The sequence below is a fragment of the Rhinopithecus bieti genome, unplaced genomic scaffold, assembly GCF_001698545.2.
Source record: "Rhinopithecus bieti isolate Rb0 unplaced genomic scaffold, ASM169854v2 scaffold_17667, whole genome shotgun sequence".
Lineage (NCBI taxonomy): Eukaryota > Metazoa > Chordata > Mammalia > Primates > Cercopithecidae > Rhinopithecus > Rhinopithecus bieti.
The window spans coordinates 815,625-840,393 of record NW_016809668.1 but is presented as its reverse complement, the minus strand read 5'-3'; the positions used below and the strand labels follow the sequence as shown (position 1 = coordinate 840,393).

Genomic DNA, 24,769 nt, shown 5'->3' with positions numbered 1-24,769 from the left:
CCAGAGTTTCTTTTAATAGTATTTAGTTTTACATTTCAGTCTTTAATCCACTTGAGTGAATTTTTGTCTATGAAATAACGAAGGGGTCCAGTTTCAGTCTTCTGCATATGGCTAGCCAGTTATCCCAGCACCGTTTATTGAACAGGGAGTCCTTTCCCCATTGGTTGTGTTTGTCAGCTTCATCAACGATCAGATGGTCACAGGTGTGTGGTCTTATTTCTGGGCTATTCTGTTCCATTGGTCTATGTGTCTGTTATTGTACCACTATCATGCTGTTTTGGTTACTGCAGTCCTGTAGTATAGTTTGAAGTCAGGTAATGTGATGCTTCCAGTTTTGTTCTTTTTGCCTCGGATTGCCTTGACTATGGGGCTCTTTTAAAAATTCCATACGAATTTTAAAATAGTTTTTTTTCTGGTTCTATGAAGAATGTCATTGGTAGTTCGACAGGAATAACACTGAGTCAGTAAACTGCTTTAGGCAGTATGGCTATTTTAATGATGCTGATTCTTCCTATCCATGAGCAAGGAATGTTTTTTCATTTGTTTGTGTTATCTCTGATTTTTTTTTTTTTTTGAGCAATGGTTTGTAATTCTTATTGTAGAAAATTTTCACCTCTCTGCTTAGCTGTATTCTTAGATATTTTATTCTTTTTGTGCAATCATAAATGGAATTGCATTCCTGATCTGGCTTTCAGCTTGGCTGTGGTGTACAGGAATGCTAATGATTTTTGTACAATGATTTTATATCCTGAGACTCTGCTGAAGTTGTTTATTGGCTTAAGGAGCTTTTGGGTTGAGCCCATGTGGTTTTCTAGACAGAGAATTATGTTGTCTGCAAATAGAGACGGTGTGACTTCCTTTCTTCCTATTTGGATGCTTTTTATCTTTTTTTCTTGTCTGATTGCTCTGGCTAGCACTTCCAATATGATATTGAATAGGAGTGGTGAGAGAGGGCATCTTTGTCTTGTGCTGGCTTTAAAAGGGAATTTTCCAGCTTTTGCTCATTCAGTATAATGTTGGCTGTGGGCTTGTCATAGATGACTCTTAATGTTTTGGGTATTTTCCTTCAATATCTAGTTTATTAAATTTTTAACATGAAGAGTTGTTGAATTTTATAAAAAGTATTTTCCTGCATCTGGGACTATTGTCTTTAGTTCTGTTTATGTGATGAATAACATTTATTGACTCGCATACATTGAACCAATCTTGCATCTCTGGGATAATTTCAAAGGAAAAATTAAACAGATACAACTTTCAAAAAAGTTTTTTTATTAAGCTATAGAAACTTTCACTTCGTAAATGGAATAGCAAGATGGAAAACAATGTCAATATAGCAGAAGAACCCCTTCCATGAATAAAAATAATACTTGAATACACAAAAAAAACCAGCCAAGGTGACAAAAATAAAATATTACAAAATAAATGAATTTCTATGAAATGTCACTTTCCAGCTTTGGAATTGGATAATGGGTAGAGATTGAAAGAATTTTGAGGTGCTTCATAGAAAAAAACCTAGATCGAAGAGGCAGTTGATAGAAATATAGATGTTACCAAAGTATATTTGTGCTGTTATAGCAAAATACCTGAGACTGGGTAAGTTATAATAAATGGAAATTTATTTCCTCACAATTCTGGAGACTGGGAAATTCATGATCAAGGTGCTGGCATTTGGTGAGGACCTTCTTGCTGCATCATCCATGGATCCATCTTTTTGTTTCTTTCAGGCCCCTAGTCAACTGGACAGTGCCCACCAATATCGAGCAAATTTTACCAACTCAGTCCACTGATTCACAAGGCAATCTCCTCCAAAAAAACCCTCACAGACACACCTGGAAACAATGCTTCAGCGGCTATCTAGGCATCCCTAAATCTGGTCAAGTTAACACATAAAATTAACCATCATAGATGTTAAAGGTAACTGGTGAGGCCTTAGAAAGAAATGATGAACATTTAATCAGATACTGGAAGAAAGATGATTCCTGTTATACAGTGGCAGAGAACTTGGCTGCGTCATTTTCTGCCATTGAGTGGAAAGTAGAACTTTCAGCGAGGTATTAGTCCATTTTCATGCTGCTGATAAAGACATACCTGAGACTGAGCAATTTACGAAAAAAAGAGGTTTATTGGACTTACAGTCCCACATGGCTGGGGGTAGCCTCACAATCATGGCAGAAGGTGATAGGTACATCTCACATGGCAGCAGACAAGAGAAGAGAGCTTGTGCAGAGAAACTCCTCTTTTTAAAACCATCAGATCTCGTGAGACTCATTCACTATCACAAGAACAGCACAGGAAAGACCTGCCCCCATAATTCAATCATCTCCTAACAGGATCATCCCACAACACATGGGAATTGTGGAACTTACAATTCAAGACAAGATTAGGGTGGGGACACAGCCAAACCACATCATTCCACTCTAGCCCCTCCCAAACCTCATCCCCTTCTCATACTGCAAAATACAATCATCCTTCTCAACAGTCCCCCAAAGTCTTAACTCATTTCATCATTAACTGAAAAGCCCACAGTCCAATGTCTCACCTGAGACAAGGCAAGTCCCTTCCACCTATGACCCTGTAAAATCGAAAGTAAGTTAGTTATTTCCTAGACACAATGGGTTATAGGCATTGGGTAAATACAGCCATTCCAAATGGGAGAAATTGGCCAAAACAAAGGGACTACAGGCACCACACAAGTCCAAAATTCATCACAGCAGTCAAATCTTAAAGCTCCAAAGCGATCTCCTTTGACTCCATGTCTCATATCTGGATCACGCTGATGCAAGAGGTGGGTTCCCGTAGTCTTGGGCAGCTCCGTTCCTGTGGCTCTACAGGGTACAGCCTCCTTCCTGACTGCTTTTACTGGCTGGTGTTGAGTGTCTACAGCTTTTCCAGGCACACAGTGCAAGCTGTCAGTGGATCTACCATTCTGGGTCTGGAGGATGGTAGCCCTTGTCTCACAGCTCTACTAGGTAGTATCCCAGTAAGGACTCTGTAGAGGTTCCTACTTGACATTTCCCTTCTGCACTGCCCTAGCAGAGGTTCTCCATGACAGCCCCACCCCTGTGGCAAACTTCTACCTGGGCATCCAGGTGTTTCCATACATCTTCTGAAATATAGGTGGAGGTTCCCAAACCGTAATTCTTGACTTCTGTGCACTCACAGTCTCAACACCACATGGAAGCTGCTAAGGCTTGGGGCTTGCACCCTCTAAAGCTATGGCCAGAGCTCTACATTGACCCCTTTCAGCCATGGCTGGAACAGCTGGGATGCAGGGCACCAAGTCCATAGGGTGCACACAGCATGGGGACTCTGGGCCCAGCTCACAAAACTACTTTTTCCTCCTGTCTGTTACCCAGTTCCAAAGTTGCTTCCACATTTTCGGGTATCTTTTCAGCAGCACCCTACTCTACTCATACCAATTTATTGTATTAGTCCATTTTCACGCTGCTTATAAACATACCCAAGACCTAGCAATTTACAAAACAAAGAGGTTTATTAGACTTACAGTTTCATGTGGCTGGGGGGAGCCTCACAATCATTGTAGAAGGTGAAAGGCATGTCTCTCATGGCAGCAGACAACAGAAGAGAACTTGTACAGGGAAACTCCCCCTTTTTATTTTATTTATTTATTTTTAATTTTACTTTATTTTATTTAGAGATGGAGTTTCACTGTGTCGCCCAGGCTGGAGTGCAGTGGTGCGATCTTGGCTCACTGCAACCTCCCCCTCCCCAGTTCAAGCAATTCTCCTGCCTCAGCCTCTAGAGAAGCTAGGACTACAGGCACCCTACACCATACCTGGCTAATTTTTTGTATTTTTAGTAGAGATGGGGTTTCACCATGTTAGCCAGGATGGTCTCAATCTCCTGACCTCATGATTCAACCGCCTCGGCCTCCCAAAGTGCTGGGATTACAGGCTTGAGCCACCGTGCCCAGCCTGAAACTTCCCTTTTTAAAAATCATCAGATCTCATGAGACTCATTCACTATCATGAGAACAGCCCAGGAAAACCAGCCCTCATAATTCAATCACCTCCCACTGGGTTCCTCCCACAACATGTGGGAATTGTAGTAGTTCCAATTCAAGGTGAGATTTGGGTCAGAACACAGCCAAACCATATCAAACAATAAACTTATGCACTTAGCTGAGTAGATTTCCAAACACAGTATGGATGACTACAGCCTGGTTTCACCTTGGTACTTATAGTAAAACGTGAGAGCAAAGAGATAAACTGAGAGATGAACTGTTAAGCACTTGATTATTTGAAACATTTTCAGCTTATTCAGGTAGTGTGCTTTGGTAACAGGGCCAAGGTTATGGCTAGATAACTTTGTGCTAAAGAAATTAGGCGTGTGACTCATGAATCCCTCAAACATCTTAGCAGAAGCCAGGAATAGAGATGCAGTTATTCCGGAAAGAACTGTAGAGGACCCCCTTGTTTGATGGCTTGGACGCCTGTTAATTGCAAGAAAGATTGATGTGATTTCTGAGAATTTCATACCAGCAGAAATACTGACAACCTAGAATAAATGTTCCAGAGATGTGACAAAGTGAGAGAAGAATGACTCTGAGGTCTGAGCCACAGATGCAGAAGCCTGGGCTGACTTTACCTCCTTGAGGTGAGAGGGCAGGACTGCCTCCTTGGCAGGCACATAGAACGAAGCATTGAGCCATAAGGATTACTCTCAGGCCTTGAAAACTAGTGGACTTTTTACCTGCTGGGTATCAGACATGCTTAGGACCTGTGATCCCTTTTCTTTTGTATTTTTTCCTTTTGAGTGGGAATGGGAATCTACTTCTTGTCTCACTGGTGCATTTTGGAAGCAGATAACTTATTTTTGGCTGCAAGTGTGCGCAGATGGAGACAAATGATGTCCCAGGATGCACCACATCCAAGTCTCAGCCATAGGTGATTCAGCTGATAGAATTTGGAGTTTTTGAGTTAATAATATTTTAGAGTTAGAGTTGATGCTGAAATGGGTTAAAACTTTTGGGATATTGGGATCACGTTAATATTTGTCACATGGGAAGGACGTAAATTTGGGAGTCAGACAGCTGGCTGTCATGGGTTGAACTGTGTCTGCTAAAATCAAAACCTCTGATGCCTATAAATGTGACCTTTTTAGGAAATAGAATCTTCGCAGGTGTAACCAAATTAAGATGAATTCATAGTCCATTAGGGTGGGCTCCAATTTAATATGATTGCCGTCCTTATAAGAAGAGGTGAAGACACAGACATAGAGGGGAGAATACCATTTGATAACACAGGCAGAGATTAGAGTGATGCAGCTGCAAGTTCAGAAACAGCAAGGCTTGATGGCTACTATTAGATGTTAGGAAGAGGCAAAAGAGGCAAAGGATTCCACCCAGAGCCTCAGAGAAAGCATGGTTCTGATGACACTTCGATTTTTGCATTCTGACCTCATGAACTGTGAGGGAATAAATTTCTGTTGTTTTAAGACACCATGTAAAGGAATTTGGGATTTTTTTAACCTGAAAGCAAAAAAAATGCAATTGAAATGATTCAAGCAGATGAGAAATCAACCAAATCTGTATTTTAGAAAGAGCTCCCCATTTACAGTGAGGGGAATATAGTATAGTGACTATAGTACACTTTCCTATATACTTATCTCCACTCAGAGTGAAAATTCTGGAAGGACAGGGATTGTCCTTCTTATCCATTAATGTATTTTCAGTATTTAGCATACTGTTAATTCCTAAGTAAAATTTGTCAGACAAATGAATTTTTTAAAGTTTTTCACAATAACTCTAAAAATGTATCATTTCTATGGAAAGAGATCTCAATCAATTTTATATCCTCAATAATCAACATAGAGCAGATTGTTGGAAGAATGCAAAAACAAGATTCCGAAACTAAGGAAAGTCAACTAGTGAGCAGTAGTTAGTTTTATCTTTACTATGTTACGAAAAGAGGAGAATAAGAAAGACTGTGCATTAAATATTTTAAGCAACACCATTCTTCCATGTGGAATTAGATTATAAAGTACAGAAGAAAAAAATGTCCAACACCTTATTTCTGACATCATCACCTTTGGAATAACTGGAGGACATTTGATACTAGTGACTTAGGTCACAGACAGAGATGGAGAAGTAATCTTTCCATTCAATTCATTTCCAAACTACTCACCACAGGAATTATTAAAAATGAAAAGAATTTCTTTGTTAGAAGTATGGTTCATTTTAATGTTGCCAGAATAAAGTATAGACATCAAAAACTCTGTTATTCAATTTATTGTTATTGGTCTGTACTGTTATTATTCATTTTTAACAATTAATTATATTAAGGCACTTACTTGAAAGGAATCTTTTCCTTTTTGAATGCTTAATTATTTTGGAAATAGGCAATGAGCAATATCTATATTCATGATAAAAAGGCTTGTTTATAATCATACTTTTTCTTTTGATATATATTAGGTATCAGCTGATGAATTCTATTAATTATGAAAATAAAACATACTTTTTTCTCTATTTGCTTTCAAAATAACCTCAAAATTATTTTTAACAGCAGCAGATGTTCTATCTGTAAATTTATGCTACTCTTTTAAAAAATATATTTAAAACAGAAACCAGCTTTGTGCTTTACAGCAAATGTAAATAGGGGTAATTTGGATAATGAAAATAAATGAATAACAGCAGTACTAATAGAACTGATCCTATTTGTGATGGCTCATTAACTCTGTACAGGATGTAATTCACTGCCCTGGATCAGGAGTTGATAATTGGACAATGTGGAGCTATTTACAAAAGATGACTGCAATAAGAAATTAACAGAGTCTGTTCATTCATTGGGAAGTCAGTACCCCTTTCGTATGTCTAACCATATTAAATCATGCACTCAGAAAGGCTGTAAGGAAGAAAAAGAAAAAGATAAGAAATAACTTGGGTACAATTAATACTAGTAGTATTTACCAAGCTCATAGTAAGCACTTTAAATGCATTTGATTACTTAATCTTCATTCTAATCCTATTCTTAAAATTATTATCCTCATTTTGCAGATGACAAAACTGAGGCTTAGGAACTTGCTCAAAGGCACATGCCAATGAGTGGTGGAGCTTAGATTCCAACCTAGATGGTATGATTCCAGAGTCTCTGTCCTTAACTATTCATACAATGATAAATTGCTTCCCTAGCTCAGCCCTCTCTCCAACTTCATCTAGTCTAGAATGATAATGAACAAATAAGAATCCCAGTGTTTCTCAGTCTGAGATGCAAGGTGAAGAGGGATAACACAATGACCCCCCGGGGACGATTATCAGATTCTACGAGGGAGAAAAGGAGAGAAAGGAGGAGAAAGTGGTTTGAAAAGGTATATTCATTAAACCTATTGTTTTCATAATATTAATGACAGAATTACAGCTAGACAAAATCTGAGCCCATGGGATAAACTGAAGAAATAATGTAGGCAGCACAGTTAGAAAATGTTGATAAACACCAGTACTCTCTGACCGCTAGTCTGTCATTAACTAGCCATAGACTCCAGGGAAAATCATACAATGATTTCCTGGGACTGGACTAGATGATCTCAAAGGCCCTGCTTTCAAACGCTGGGCTGTGAAGCGCTATTAGTGACAATTTCTGTGCTCTGGAAAAAAAAAAAAAAAGAGTAAAGTAAGGGGTAGTAACTTTCTCATAAGGCAAACTATCTCCAGTTCAAAGAATTGTCTTTTATTCTGAAATTAGCTTCTTACTACTTTCTTGTGATGAATGTTTCAATTGTGAAGTGATGATGGGGATAGTACACGGTAGGAGGTCTTTTTTTGTTTTTCTAAAGTCACTACCTAACCAATTAAGAAGTTTGTTATTTTGTCACATCCTGGAAAATTTTTTGAAATGTTACAGAGTTATAAAATCTTATATAGGGAACCACTAGTTTAATCTATTTTCCAACTCAAAATTTTCAGAGTCTTCTACATTTCTACAGCACTTTACACTTTATTAAACATTTTCACATGTATTATCTCACTTTGGTACACTGTGGTCTAGGAGACAATCCATTTTCCACAGATTGAAAAATAGAGCTTAGGGAGGCTGCGTAACTTGACCAAGATTACACAGTTCATTAAAGAGGAGCTAGATTCAAACTCATGTTTTATTTATTTATTTATTTAGAGATGGAGTCTTGCTCTGTCACCCAGGCTGCAGTACAGTGTTACAATCTTGGCTCACTGCAACCTCTGCCTCCCAGGTTTAAGCCATTCTCCTGCTTCAGCCTCCCAAATAGCTGCGAATACAGGCACCTGCCACCACGCCTGGCTAATTTTTGTATTTTTAGTAGAGACAGGGTTTTGACATGTTGGCCAGGCAGGTCTTGAACTCTGGACCTCAGGTGATCCGCCCTCCTCAGCCTACCAAAATGCCCAGATTACAGGCATGAGCCACAGCGCCTGACCCCAACTCATGTCTTTTGACTTTAAATTCTGTCTGCTTTCCAATCTAAGTGAATCTGGCCATGATAGAACGTAAGAAAGGTGTTTTCAATACATAGAATTAATAAATCTCAATTTCTGGAAGACAGGACTTTTGTGTCTTTTAAGAGCTCTCTAGGTGATTCTGATAGCCAAATGGTCTGAGCCTCTATATACCTGGCCTCACTGGAAAGAATAGGAGTTTTGAACTCAGACAGAACTGGGAGTCTCTGGGCAAGATATAAAATCGACCTGAGATTCCAGTGTCTTCATCTGTGAAATAAGGATAATGATGTCTAACACGCAGAACTGTGAATATTTGAAAAAAAAAAAAAAAAACTACCTAGATATGGTAGTCACTCAAAAATGGAAGCTATTATCATTACTACTACTGCCTCATATGATGCTCTATCATTACCAGGTAAGAATTAGGTATATATTACAAATAGTGACGATTCTGGAATTTTCCTGAAGCAAATTTACAATAAATACATGTCACCCAAATTATTCTTGATCTCAGGACAGTCTCCAGGTCTCAGTTTCCTTCTCAATGTAAAAGCAATATCTGTGAACTGCTAAGCTATCTTCTGGCTCTAAAAAGTCCAGGACTCTATGATTCTGTTTAACAGTTAAAGACTCAGTCTTGAGAATGTGGCTCTTTGAAGAGTATTAAACAGGTATACTTGAAATAAATTAGTGCATATGAATGACAAATCTCTATAGCTATGCTGTCATTTTCTATCAAGGTAAGACTATGTGCAAATCCAAATATTCATTTACTTGTAGTTTGTGATTTATATCTACCTATGCTCAAAAATATTTGAAGCAGTTTACCCCCCAAAATTATAATAAAACAAAAATAAAACCAGAGAAAAGCTAAGAATCCCTAATGAATAGGGTAGACAAGGAAGAAAAGGGAAAAATAGGGCAGGGGAAATGACTTTTTTTCAGGAAACTAGGAGAAGCCATTTATGAAAACTGCACATTTGTGGGTGTATCACCTGAAGTCAGGAGTTCGAGACCAGTCTGGCCAACATGGTGAAACCCCGCCTCTACTAAAAATACAAAAATTAGCTGGGCATGGTGGCACGTGCCTGTAATCCCAGCTACTCAGGAGACTGAGACAGGAGAATTGCTTGAGCCTGGGAGGAGGAAGTTTCAGCGAGCTGAGATCATGCCACTGCACTCTAGCCTAGTCAACAGAACGGGACTCTATCTCAAAAAAATAATAATAATAAAATAAAAGTTAGCCTTAAGATTACTGACCATGTTTTAAAAAAAATAAAAATAAGGTTTTTTTTCTCAATGTTTGTTGCCAAAGTCTGAAAATAGTTATCATCAATATTCAGGTGCAATTTAAATGAAGGATTATTGTCTAAGTAGAATGGAATTTATAGATTTAATTTCTTTTTTGAGGTAGCGGTGTCTTTCAACTTTTCTTTTGCTATCTTTACCCTTGTTCTTCTGAAAGGGTACATACCGCAGGTAAGTATTTCATCTTTATTCCTCTATCATCTTCTCATCCTCTGTTTCTCTACTCGTTTCGTAAAATTTAAATAGGTTTTAATCATGAAGACACAGGCTGTGATGGTAGTGATAAAACAGAATCCAAGATGACATCCCTTACAAATCCATATTACATTGCAGTTTTTGATCCTCGGAGCGTGTTTGTTTTATTGCTTTCTACCCTCTGTTATAATCAAAATGAAAACTCCTTCCTGGTTTTAGACTCAGTTTTCTTTCTGTTCCTGCTATCATTGTCCTGGCCCAAGCTCATGCCTTACCTCACTTCCCACTGTAAAAGCCTCCAGTGAAGCTGGTCTCTCCCTCCAGAGCCTTCCACTTCAAGCTTCTTGCAACAGTAGCTATAATAATCTTTCTTTCTTTTTTCTTTTTTTTTTTTTTTGAGATGGAGTTCCATTGCCCAGGCTGGAGTGTAGATCTCTAGCTCACCGCAACCTCCACCTCTCAGATTCAAGTGATTCTCCTGCCTTAGTCTCCCGAGTAGCTGGGATTACAGGAATGTGCCACCATGCCCAGCTAATTTTTGTATTTTTAGTAGAGATGGGATTTCTCCATGTTAGTCAGGCTGGTCTCATACATCCGACCTCAGGTGATCCACCCTCCTCGGCTTCCCAAAGTGCTGGGATTAAAGGTGTGAGCCACTGTGCCTGGCCTATAATAATATTTCTAAAGTAGAGCTCTGATTACATCTTTTCACTATTAAACTCTTTCTTGGTCATCCATGGTTTACCACAGTCCTGTCTGCCATTCAAGCCTCCATGATTCTCTCTCAAACTACCTCCCTCTTCTTACTGCATAGCTAGGTCTTAACTGGCTCTCCAGCCAAACTAAATGTCTTGTTAGTGCTTAAATGCAATCTTTGTTTTTCCATCGCCTTTACTACATGATTGCCTCTAACAAGACAAATAAATGAAGAACACAATAATAATAACCAGTCATTATTTCTATGTATAAGCCACAATGCTTTTCAAATACGGTATAATTTACATTTGCTCCCAAATCTGTCGCACTCATAAGAATCTAAGTTAAAGCATGTTTATACTTGTAACCCAAAGTCCAGTACTATCACTCTATATTTATTATATATGAAATGTATTCCTTAGCAACTAAGATAGGATTATCTTTCAGTTGCTAAGGTACATGAGGCCTGCTGGCAGGATTAGTTTAGGAAAAAATATGCCACATTGAACTCCCATGCAAAAGAAACAAATGAAACCTAATTTGCTGAGCTGTCTTGTTTATTTTGGTTCATTCAGCAGGGTAATATAGTAGCAATAACATTGAACTGGATCTCAGGAGATGTGGAATTTAGTCCGATTTCTGGCATGACCAAACATACAGCTTTCAGAAGATTATGCATATTTTCTGGTCCTCAGTTTTTTCGCTTCTAAAACGGAAATCTTCCTTGCTTTTACTCAAACAGTATACATACACAGGGAGTTATTATTATTTTGTTTGCCATTCCCTACAACACAGCCCCCTTTCTAAATCTATTTGCTTTACAATTCTCTTCTATTCCTAAAGTTTTTTTCAGATTCCATAATTCCATTTCAATACCACTAAGAGTCCTACAGGAGGAAGTGAATAGCAAACATCAGAAATGATTTGTTCAGATATATTGCTTTTAGATTGTTGATTGAATAAGTCTTAAGGCCCTTCCTAGCTTTAAAATAGTAAAATTTCATATTCGAATTTACACCTGAAATTCATATATCTTTTGTATATAAGGAAAGCTTCAGACATGTTTCATCATCTGCATTCTCCTATATGACACCAGTTTCTCTGTTCCATGATTTTAAACTTTATGAAGGTTGACTATGTCTGTTTCCCTCTTGTATACATAAAACCTTGCCTGACATCTCAGATCTCTTCTAGTCATGTACACTATAGCTTTTGCCATTACATCCAAATATAGATGTTAAGTTTTAAAAAAAATGAATTTGAAACAACAAATTACTAAAACATATTTTATATTTCTCTTATATTCCTAGCCATGATATTACAGATTCTGAAGAGAGAAAATTTCAGCTGATATCATATTGCGAAAGGCAAATATTCTCAAAATTTTGTGTCTGCTTCATGAAATATAAAAGTATACAGTCAAATATAGCATACAGAAAACTAATAGCAACTGCTTGCTCCAAAAACTAGACTGGTCATCCTAATCCAAAAAGTGGACCTGAAAATAAAGATGGCAAAGACATGACAAACATACAAACTGTTACTCACCTTACTAATTCCCTACATAAAGTAGACATTGATGAATGGATGGATACCAGAAATCAAACCTTTTTGTAATCCTGTTTTAAAGATTTAACTGGCTTAAGTCCAACCTAGCTGGCTCTTTTATGACTTTCTCTGCAGTTTGTTTGAATTTTCAATACAATGGAAATTACAGTAAAGTAGCAAGTTTTCCTGTAGTTTACTTGGGGATTTTAGAATTGATCTTACCTGATTTATTCTGAAACTGAGTAAATGAAAATCAAGGCTTCTAAATACACACACACACACACACACACACACACACACACACACTCTTCAGAAATAGCCAATATGAGGGTAATTTCAAAGTCTAGTACATAATTGACAAACACTATTCAAAAATTTTTAGTCTTTTATATTCAAGTGACACTCAAGGAAAGAAAAATAACTCGAGTACACTTTTCCTTCACGCAATACAACACTTGTACTTTTCACTGAAATCACACCTTAATTTTCAAATCTTTCACCATTTATAAACTCTAAAAAGCATAAATATGAGTGATTCAGAGAGTGAGACTATGTAAACCATTTACACAAAGACACTGAAACCCTCTGGACAAGTTGAATGAAAACAAATCAGCACTTACTTGGCATAAACCACTGATGCACATATCCAAAGATTCTGTATAGCAACGAGTACCATCTAAGACCTTAGGTGCTAGTTCAACAACCAGGGCTGTTCCTTTGGCTTGGCACTTGAGTGAACATGGGTTGTCAGGGTCATTAGACACAGGAAGCCATTCATAGAACTGGCCATGGTGCTTGACGTCGTTATGAGCTGAGCATTGCTGAGCTCGGAAATCACCTGCTTCTGGTGGGCAGTCCTGGAGAAAAAAGAGAGCAAGGACAAACAAAGGTTAAGAGGATACCCCCAACACGAAACCAGAGCAGCTATACGGTCTGCTTAGATCTTAGAAAGAAAGACAAATGTCCTGGTCACGGCAGATGGAACTTGTAATATCATCTCAGAGCTTATATAATTATTTGGCTTTCAAAATGTAGAAATCTGAGAAAGTAATCACCTCAAAATACATTTTCTGATTGAGTTTAAATGGAAAAATAACTGGCTTGAAATAGATATTCTGATTAGTTGGGACATACATTTTTTGAAAGTTATTTATTGGTTCATGAATTCTTCCATGTTGTACTATCATTTTGACTTCCTCGTAAGTAGAACCTAGTAAAGTCAGAGGATTAGTTGAAATTATTTGTCTCTTTCAGTTCTGATATTGAGAGCTATGACAATTCTTTATTTGAATAACTAGCAGTAAAAGTTATAATAACTTCATTCAAAAGTTTTGTGGAGTTGTAACTTTTGTCTAGGACTTAGGCTGCATAGTATCCAGAATTAAACATGGGGAACAAAAAATACGAAACCATTTATATATGAATTGCTTTGGCTTAAGGCAGCATAGCAGAATGGAAAGAGCATGGACTTCCTCCTTAGATGAGTGAGTGGGTGCAATGCAGTGCAGAGTTACTGCCCTATTCTAACACAGGGAAGCCTAGTCTTGTATTAGAACAGAGACAATAACTCTGCACAGCTCTCAAGGTTGTTGTGAGAAGTTCATGAGCTCATGCTGGCCAAATATCCGCACAAGGAATATACTGACTAGATGGTAGCTATTACTATGATTATTTAATGAGGCCAAAGAAGACAAAGGGATAGAGTATTAGCAGATTCTCTCAATTTGAGTTTTAAATTATATTGTTACAGATCAATGGAAAATAAGAATCTTTTGATGAAGTTTCATAAAGGGCAATTTAAAATGTAAAACTATAGCTAACAATGGCCATTATCTAATGAATAATAAACTTCAGTAAAAGCAAGTAAGATTTAATTTTAAAAAGGCAAATATTGCCTATCCCTTGGAAAGGCTTTTTGATAGGGTTATCTTATTCCACAAGCCTTCAGATTAAAATTTACTGTGGAAGACTGTCATCGACTCTCCAGCTGTAGAAAGGCTTTTATTCTAATTTTTTTGTTTTAAATAAAGGATTTCCATGTGGCCTTCAGCAGTTCCCTGTTAACTACATTATCATAGCGAGAGTGCTCTTATATAAGGTTTCTTTCTCTGAAAATCTCTTTACCTTTAAATAAGCATTCTAAGAACAGGATTGAAAATTTTGACTCTTTTCCAAAACGTTAGTGATACTATTTAAACAGCATATAAAGCTCTGGTAATTGAGGGAGCACAAATTCTTTCTAGGCAATGTGGGGTAGAAACAAATATTCATTTAGGATGAACATGAAATTGTTCAAAATACAATAAAAAATGTAAAAGACATTTCAGGGTTAGTATTATGTGTTCTCAGAGTGAATAAAACATAGCAGTAAAGGAAAAGAATAACGTATATAACATAGGTATAGACACACAGGCACCCAGCAAGGCTTAACATTTGGAATATTGTCTGAAAAGAGTATGATTAAAATTTACTGCTTATTAATTTTTTAGATAATAGAATGCAGTTTAAATTTTTAAAGATCCATAAATAAATATATGTGCTGTGCAGGCTGTTTACTTGTTTATTTTGTAAAATAAAACAAAAACTACAACCAGCAAAACTATATTATGAATTACAACACAGGTAAATTGTGTCAAACCATGACATACCATACAAATTAACTTTATTTTGTTTTGTTTTACTTTATTTTATTTTATTTTATTTTATTTTTGAAATGGAGTCTTGCTCTGTCTCCCGGGGTGGAGTACAGTGGTGTGATCTCGGCTCACTGCAACCTCGGCTTCCCAGGTTCAAGCAGCTCTCCTACCTCAGCCTTCTGAGCAGTTGGGATTATAGGTGCATGTCCCCACACCCAGCTCATTTTTTAAATACTTTTAGTAGAGACGGGGTTTTGCCATGCTGGCCAGGCTGGTCTCGAACTCCTGACTTCAGGTGACCCACCTGCCTTGGCCTCCCAAACTGCTGGGATTACAGGCATGAGATACTGCAACTGGCCACAAACAACTTTAAATGTTTAATACCAGCTCCTTTCAGACCATATGTTCTAGAGCACAGAGAAACTGGTTTAATATTAACTCTTAATGAACTCACATTCCAAAGACAAGACTTCCACTTGCCTAACGTACAAATTCTACCAATATCTGCCTAGGCCTCACTTACTAACTTCTGCCCTAAGACAACTCTATAATTGACAACTGCCCCCAAACTCTACACGTAGCCTTCCTTAAATTTCCCCACTTGAGATATGATAGAGTCTCTGCCAAGGTTCTGCTCTCCCCTGCTTAGCATGTTTAATAAACCTACCTTTATATGATCTACAAGTTCCTGGTCATTGCATGGGAGTGTCTACAGTTGAACTGACAGTTTAGCAATGTTTAAATACAGTATTTTCATTTGATAATACATATCATCCCAGGAGTCACTTGATTACTCAGTAGTACAGAAGAAATAGAGTACATTGTACTGAAGGTACAGTACTTTATTATACTGAAATACAATACAGCAGAACATTGATGAAATTGTTTGAAATGGTTCCAAACTCCTCTTAAAATTTCCTTTGTCTCCTTTTTCTATACAAGTGAAACAGCTAGAAGGGTCAGGCTGAATCACCTCTGCCTTAATGAGCGGAAGATATAATTAAGAGACCTCTTAATATGAACCAGAAAAAATTTTCTGCACTTTTCCAATTCTGAGAAAAGTGTCAATTATGTTTTTCAATTGATAATGCAATATCATCTTAGTACAGACATAAAACCTCTACAGAGTCTCCTGTGATTCCCTTCTGTTCAATAAATTGTGTTGGTTCTTCCCACCTTTCCTAAAACAAATAAGACCTAAAGGCAGTCAAAGGTAAAACAATGAAGTTAAAATGTTAAGACCTTTAGGTTCTGTTTTCTGTGACAAATACAGTAAACATATTTAGACACATCATAGAGAATCAACATGCAGACAGATGTTCTTATTTGCAATTCATCTGTATCTAATGGCTTCAAGAACACCTGTTACAAGTTTTATGGTTTCACAACTAGAGAAATAGCTCTGGGAAGAATAATGCTTAAGAACATCTTTACTCAGTTTTATCACTCCTGTCTTTCCTTCCACCTATATTTTTGTAGGGGTGGGAAAATACATTTTGCTAAATTGAGAATGCTCTTAAAACCTGGAGTTCAGAGTTGGACACTGAACTTGAACCTTTTTAGTGTGTGAGTTTATTTGTACTTGGCAAAATGCAACTTCCTGTTTCAAGAAAAAGGACTTAAGAAAACTTATAAAACAGGTTCAGAAAGCTTCTTGGACATCAAATAGCTTTTACAAAATAACATCTTGATGATTTAAGTGTAAATGAATCAGAAACATATGAATCAAATTTCCCTTGAAATATGCATGTTTAAAAATTAAGGGGAAGAAGGATTTGGCAAAACATTCTTTGTTTGAACCGAAAACATTTCAAGCATAGTTCAAGACATCCATTGAACCCCTAATGCATCTGGGATCATCCAGCTGCAAGAGTGGAAACTCAAGCAGTCATTGTAACCTCTTGTTCCACAAGTATGCTAATACAAATGATTTGTATAGAGAGTTACCATCTACAAAGTTTTTGGTTTTTAATTATAAATTGGTCCATGAAACCACTACACTTCCTGATCCTTTTGTGGGGTTTTTTGGTCTTTTTTTTTTTTTTCTTTTTGTGGCGAATGGGGTCTTGCCCTTCATTCTCCAGGCAGGTCTTGAAGTTGCTCAGACAGGTCTGGAACTCCCGGACTCATGCTCTCCTTCCACCTCTGCCTCCCTAAGTGCCGGGATTACAGGTGTAAGCCACTATGCTTGACCCTTTTAAAAGTCAGATTTAGAAAATGATAACCTACCTGTTTTGAAAAATACTTAACATATTTTACTGGGCATCATCTTTGAAATATCAGCTTTTGGAGACATGCTTTTTGATACTACAAGTAATCAGTTTTAACCATGAGGGGTAGTTTTCTTTAAGGAAAACTGAATGTAGAATGTACTAAATGTATATAATGTGGGATTTCTGCTCTCATAAAACCCTAGTGGTAGGAATAATAAACTTTAAATTGGCATATTTAAGATGAAGAATAAAACAAATGAATTATGGTTTAAATATGCTTACATGTATTTATAGATTTTTGCACTGAACTTGGCTCATAGAAAGACTGATGGAGACAATTAAAATAGTCAAAAAGTCTAGTAGTTACATGGACCAAATGCATTCCATCTCCTAACAAGAACCTGGCAAAAAATACAGTGTGGCAGGGATGCACAGGACTAAAGACTCCCACTTCCAGCCCCTCATACATCTCCAGAATTGCCATCAAATAGAAATGGAGCAAGAGAAAGCAATCTAATACTTTTTCTCTTGGTTTCCTGCCTAGTTCCAATAAACTCTAAATACACCTGTGGATTGACAGCTCTGTGTCATGTTACTGGGCTAAGACCTCCTCACTACAAAAGCCTATTTTCTTTGAAATAATCACAGGATCCCACGAATTACTGTATTTAGCCATTTAATATAATAATTTTTCTCCTCAAGTTTTAAGCACTTTAAACGGTGTCAGAGCTCTTTTCTTTAAAAGCACAAAATAAAATCTGACCTTTTATTTGCTCCCATTATAATTCATAAAGTCCATGGAGTTCTGCCATATATGAATCCAATTCAAAACATTTTCTGGTTAATCAACTATCCAGTGGGAAAGATAAGATGGATCCCAGATGTCCCCTGACGATGACGGTAGATCGGATTACACTGTGGGACAAAGGAGGGTAAGGGTTCCCAGAGTTTACTCACCGGGTGAAATGTAAAAGATTCTATTGCAGCAGCTCAGGTGGCAGCATATAAAAGGTTTTTAAAGTGACTTTGAAAAATATACAGAATGTAGATTCAGGGTCAGAAGAAGCATTAATTTTCTTTATTTTCATTCTTTTTAAAGAAGGCATTTTCCTTCAGAGAGACATACCTCTGCTTTTCCTCTGCCCTTAAATATTCAGTGGTTGTCCTATTCTATTAATTTTGTTGTTTCATTTAACTTATTATATGAGTGCCATGCTATTAATGCTTTTATGTGTAGAATCAATATTGGTATCTCATAGTGTCCAGAACCTTGGAAATCATATTCAGATGACTACATGTACTGTAGTAACCGGCCAAAAAATCCATGCTTCTGACTTAATTTTCCTCTCTTAAAAATGTACTTTTAAATCCATACTACCTCTCCACACTGCCCTAATCACTCACTCTCCATAACAGTTACTATACAAGAAATACAGTTAGAATTGCCTAACAAGGCATCTACTCTATCCTCCAACAACTGTGGATGATCACTTTATGATAAAAACATATGTAGAAATTTACCAGCTACTGGACGATGTTAGAAAATCTTACCAGTTTTTTTACCCTCAAAATATTAGGAATCCTCAGTTTACTGACAGTAAAACAAGAAAAGATTACCATAAAAGGCTGCTCTATAATAAATGGATAAATGCTCTGGAAAATATATCCTCTAAAGCTTTCGAATCTTTTAGCACACCTAAGTAGATGGTGGGCTGTCTCTTTTAGATATTTTGGTCTTTATTACTTGGCTTTCTGTATCTTTTATTCAAAGTTAAAATGAAACCACTGAATAGCAAATATCCATTGATAAAATCCAACGTACTATATTTTGTTCTCGGAAAAAAAAAAATCAATGTTTCAATTTTTTTTTTTTTTTTTTTTTTTTTTTTTGCAACTCAGACCTCCTCGCTTGAAATTCAGACTTATATACAGTAGTCCCCCTTATCCATGGTTTTGCTTTCTGGGGTTTTAGTTACCCACAGTCAACCACAGTTTGAAAACAGGTGAGCACAGTACAATAAGATATTTTGAGAGAACAAAAGAGAGACCACATTCACCTAAGTTTTATTACAGCATGTTGTTACAGTAGTTATAATAGCATAGTTATAACAGTATAGTTATAATAGAGTTGTAACAATACAATAGAGTTTATTACAGTGTATTGTTATAAAAATTCTATCAACATTAAATGTTAAAATTCTATTTTACTATTTTGCTAATTTATAAATGTGATTTATAAATTAAACTTTATCATATGTATGTATGAGAAAACATCTATATTTTCTTACATAAGTACACTCATACATTCATTGTATGTATGTATAAGAAAATATCTGTATTAGTATCTATAGGGTTAGGTACTACCTGCAGTTTTAGACATCCACTGCGGATCTTGAAGCATATTCCCTGCGGTTAAGGGGGGACTACTGTGTACAAGTGCTCACTTGCCATCTGGACATCTAAGACGTTGGAAACTCATCACGTCCAAACCTGAATCTCCCTGATCCTCCTGCAACTCCCATGAAATCTGCTCTCCCTGCAGCATTCCCCATCCCAGTCAATGTCAACTCTGTACTTTTCAGGCCAAAAACTTTTTTTTTCTTTTCTCTGGCTCTGTCACCCAGGCTGGAGTGCAGTGGCATGATCTCGGTTCACTGCAACTTCTACCGCCTGGGTTCAAGTGATTCTCCTGCCTCAGGCTCCTAAATAACTGGGAGTATAGGCGTGTGCCACTATACCTGGCTAATTTTCTGTATTTTTAGTAGAGACAGGGTTTCACCATGTTGGCCAGGCTGGTCTTGAACTCCTGACCTCAAGAGATCCACCTGCCTCGGCCTCCCAAAGTGCTGAGATTAAAGGCAAGAGCCACCTCGCCCAGCCTGGCCCAAAACTTGAAAGCAGTGGTTTTCAAACTTAAACGTACATCACAATCACCTGAAGACCTTTTAAAACTACAAGATTGTTGGGGTCCCACCCTCCAGAGCTTCTGATTCAGTAGACTGGGGGTGAGGCTTAATAATTTGCATTTCAAACAAGATCCCAGGTGATGCGAATGTTGTTAATTTGGCAATCACACTTCGACAACCACTGCCTTAGAGCCATATTTGACTTCCACATCCAATCTATCAGAACTATTTTTCTAGATACAAAAAACACAGAATCTGACCACAAACAAGTCCAAGGAGCCGTCATGTCATGCCTGCATTCCTGCAATAGTCTCCTTATTTCCCTTCTGCCCTTGCTCTCCTGGAAAGTTTCATCAACACAGTGACCAGAATGATCTTATGAGAGACCCTATCATCTCTCAGGCCTATCACATCCTATTGTCCTTGCTCACTTAGCTCCAGTCACCCTTGATTCTTCTGGAATCAAGGTCCTGCATCTTCAGTGACACTCCAGGAACACTCTTACTTTAGGATGCCCGCATTATCCATCCCTTCTGCCTGGAATTCTCTTTGCCCTGATTCTGAGGGGTGAATTACCTCACCTTTATCAAGTCTTTGCTCAAATGTCACCTCTACAAAGCTTAGGCTGCCTACTCTGTGTACAACTGCGATCCCACTTCCACTGCTGATTCGTCTTTATCCCGCTCAACTTTCCTTTTTCCTATCACACTTAGTCACCTTCAAGTATATCAGATAATTTACTCATTTACTGTGCTTGATATTTTATTGTCTGTCTTCTTCTGCTACAGCAGAACCTCCAGAAGGACAGCAATCTTTTCCCATTTGGCTTTCTGTTACATACCAGGTACTCAAATATTTGTTGAAAGAATGACTAACACATTGAATAAAGGAAACAGAGGTCATATTTTTTATTGTGGGAACTCCAGTTCTGCTTTCATAAGTCTTGCAGGAATTTAAATCTTAGTTTTCTAATTGATGGAATATCTAATTTTTTTCTTTCTTTCAAAAAAATTTATGAGAATAAATTTACAAGAATACTAATACATTTCAGACACTAGGAAATTTGGTTAGGGAGTCTTGCCTAGTTTCTGAAGAGGCAGATTGATATTTCCTTCTCCATGTAAACAAATTTAACAGGCCAATATTAAGAAACATAAAATGTGCTGAAATCATTTATTATTTAAAAAATAGCCAGACATTTGTAAATTTTACATAACATTTAATGTTATATGCACACACTATAAAGTACTCATGTTAAGGTACCAAGCTTTAACTCCCAAATTTTGGCCACCTGATTATACTAACATCAAAATTATCATCAAAAGCATTTATTTGTGCAAGACTCAGCTGCTATGTAAAATGAAATTAAACAGACATAGTTGCTGCCCTGTCTAGACAGTCTGTGTGGAGACAACTCTGTTACATTTTAAGAGCATAATATTTAAATCTCTAACACATCACTATAAGTGCAAAGAACAGAAAATGGGGTCAGTTTTGGAGGATGGTGCCATAGTAGGTAAAGGCCATTCTTGGCTCATTTTCCCTCCTTTTTGAAAAGGCTAACAGGGTTTTTTTTTTTTTTTTTTTTTCAAAACTAGGATTAAATGGCTCAGGGCACCATATTTTCATGTATACTGGATATAGTTTAAAACTCATTGTTTTTGTTCTTTTTCCTGGGCAAAAGGTTTACAGATTTATTTTACTTTTCCCTCAAACTCTCAAGTCTTTTGGAAAATAACACATTCAGGGGAAATGAGTGTTTGTGAAAATTAGTCATTAATCATCTTAATGCCTTACTGTGGATCAAGTTCATGTTCAGTGAAAGTATACCTTTACAACTCTATGACCTTGAAAATAATATGGAACTCTTTCTAATTTATGCAAACTTTGGGTGTGCCCTACTACGTGTTTACTAAAAGAACACTAGTTACAGGTATATTAAACAGCTTTAAACTGTTCCAATGTCTTCATTCAGGTCCAGACATAAAAGACACGAAATGTGTGATATAATGAATCATCAACCCCGCCTTCCTTGCTCTATTATAGCTTGTTATCTGAATACAAATGGTTTGCCAGGCTAGTTTTTAATGTCTCCAGGCATCTGAGAGTTGATCTAAGTAAAAACATTTAGTTTTAAAAGTTGATTTTTTTTCCTTTGGGTAGCTTTTATTTCAGAGCTTTTACTTTTTCTCCTTTGAAGAATGCAGACGTTTGGAATCCAGCTCCCTAGAGGTATTTCTAAGACTGGTTGTAGTTTGTCATTTTAGAGTCTTAAATTCTCTCAATTTTGAAAATATTCATTCCTTGAGGCTTTTTATTATTTTTAGTCCCTTTCTTTGAATTCACTCCAACTTAGCAGTATCTTTTCTTAAATCAGCATTTCTGACCTTTTATTATTTTTTATTATAGTCTAAAATAAGTGTTCTCTCCCACCTCCTTAAAATTAGCATATCTGAAGGAGTAATTCATAATCCTTTTGTACCATGGCATACAATTTTATTTTACAAGCACACAATTATACAGTGCTTTGTTTTCAGACTGCATTTACCAAAATATTTGTGGTGGAAAGTCAGGTTGTGAAAAGGACTAGTATAAGGGAGATATTTCAGCACATAAATTCCTCATCACTATTCCCTGGGTCTGTTGCAAAACAAGTTCCTTATGTTTCTGTTTACAAGTGAGGCGGGGGCTGGCAAGATGGCAGAATAGGAACAGCTCCGGTCTGCAGCTCCCAGCGAGATCAACACAGAAGGCAGGTGATTTCTGCATTTCCAACTGAGGCACCCAGCTCATCTCACTGGGACTGGTTAGATAGTAGGTACAGCCCACGGAGGGCTAGCCAAAGCAGGGTGGTGCGTTGCCTCACCCGGGAAGTGCAAGGAGTTGAGGAACTCCCTTCCCTACCCAAGGGAAGCCATGAGACACTGCGTGAGGGACGGTGCTATCTGGCCCAGACAGCATGCTTTTCCCACAGTCTTTGCAACGCCCAGACGAGGATATTCTCTTAGGTGCCTATGCCACCCTGGTCCAGGGTCTCAAGCACAAAAGTGGACGGGCATTTGGGCAGACCCCAAGCTAGCTGCAGGAGTTTTTTTCATTCCCCAATGGCACCTGGAACATCAACGTGACAGAAGCATTCACTCCCCTGAAAAGGGAGGCCAAAGCCAGGGAGCCAAGTGGTCTAGCTCAGCAGATGCCACCCCCATGGAGTCCAGCAAGCTAAGATCCACTGGCTTGAAATTCTCGCTGGCAGCACACGAGTCTGAAGTCGACCTGAAATGCTTGAGCTTGGTAGGGGGAAGGGCGTCCACCATTACCAAGGCTTGAGTAGACAGTTTTCCACTCACAGTGTAAATAAAGGCCCTGGAGGTTTGAACTGGGCAGAGCTCACCACAGCTACTCAAAGCTGCTGTAGCCAGACTGCCTCTCTAGATTTCTCCTCTCTGGGCAGGGCATCTCTGAAGGAAAGGCAGTAGCCCCAGTCAGGGGCTTACAGATCAAACTCCCATCTCCCTGGGACAGAGCACCTGGGGGAATGGCAGGCTGTGGGTGAAGCTTCAGCAGACTTAAACGTTCCTGCCTGCTGGCTCTGATGAGAACAGCAGATCTCGCAGCACAGCACTAGAGCTCTACTAAGGGACAAGCTGCCTCCTGAAGTGGCTCCCTAACCCCTGTGCCTCTTGACTGAGAGACACCTCTCAGCAGCGGTCAACAGACACCTCATATAGGAGAGATCCAGCTGGCATCTGGTGGGTGCCCCCTGGGATGAAGCTTCCAGAGGAAGCAACAGGCAGCAATCTTTGCTGATTTGTAGCCTCCGCTGCTGATACCCAGGCAAACACGGTCTGGAGTGGACCTCCAGTAAACTCCAACAGACCTGCAGAGGGGCCTGACTGTTAGAGGAAAACTAACAAACAGAAAGGAACAGTATCAACATCAACAAAAAGGATGTCCACACCAAAACCCCATCCAGTCACCAAAATCAAAGACCAAAGGTAGATAAATCCATGAAGATGAGGAAAACCAATGCAAAAGACTGAAAATTCCAAAAACCAGAATGCCTCTCCTCCTCCAAAGGATCACAACTCCTTGCCAGCAAGGGAACAAAACTGGACGGGGAATGAGTTTGATGTATTGACAGAAGTAGGCTTCAGAAGGTGGGTAATAACAAACTCCTCCGAGCTAAAGGAGCATGTTCTAACCCCATGCAAGGAAGCTAAAAACCTTGAAAAATGTTAGACAAACTGCTAACTAGAATAGCCAGTTTAGAGAACATAAATGATCTTATGGAGCTGAAAAATAGAGCACGAGAACTTCGTGAAGCATACACAAGTATCAATAGCTGAATCGATTAAGTGGAAGAGAGGATATCAAAGATTGAAGATCATCTCAATGAAATAAACTGTGAAGACAAGATTAGAGAAAAAAGAATAAAAAGGAATGAACAAAGCCTCCAAGAAATATGGGACTATGTGAAAAGACCAAACCTATGTTTGATTGGTGTACCTGAAAGTGACGGGGAGAATGGAACAAACTAGAAAACACTCTTCAAGATATTGTCCAGGAGACTTCCCCAACCTAGCAAGACAGGCCAACATTCAAATTTGGGAAATACAGAAAACATCACAAAGATACTCCACAAGAAGAGCAACCCCAAGACACATAATCATCAGATTCAGCAAGGTTGAAATGAAGGAAAAATTGTTAAGGGCAGTCAGAGAGAAAGGTAGGGTACTAACAAATGGAAGCCCATCAGACTAACAGCAGATCTCTCTGCAGAAACCCTACAAGCCGGAAGAGAGTGGGGGCCAATATTCAACATTCTTTTTTTTTTTT

General features: G+C 38.0%; 1 protein-coding gene across 3 annotated transcripts in view; it reads right to left on the bottom strand.

The window, feature by feature from the left end:
- Nucleotides 1–24,769, bottom strand: part of ADAMTSL1 (ADAMTS like 1) — a 984,547-nt gene that overhangs the window by 314,095 nt on the left and 645,683 nt on the right. For all 3 annotated transcript variants that reach the window (XM_017890111.1, XM_017890108.1, XM_017890110.1), the window contains one exon: nt 12,799–13,035. In XM_017890111.1, the coding sequence (XP_017745600.1) occupies nt 12,799–13,035 (237 nt within the window). The remainder of the gene's footprint in view (nt 1–12,798; nt 13,036–24,769) is intronic.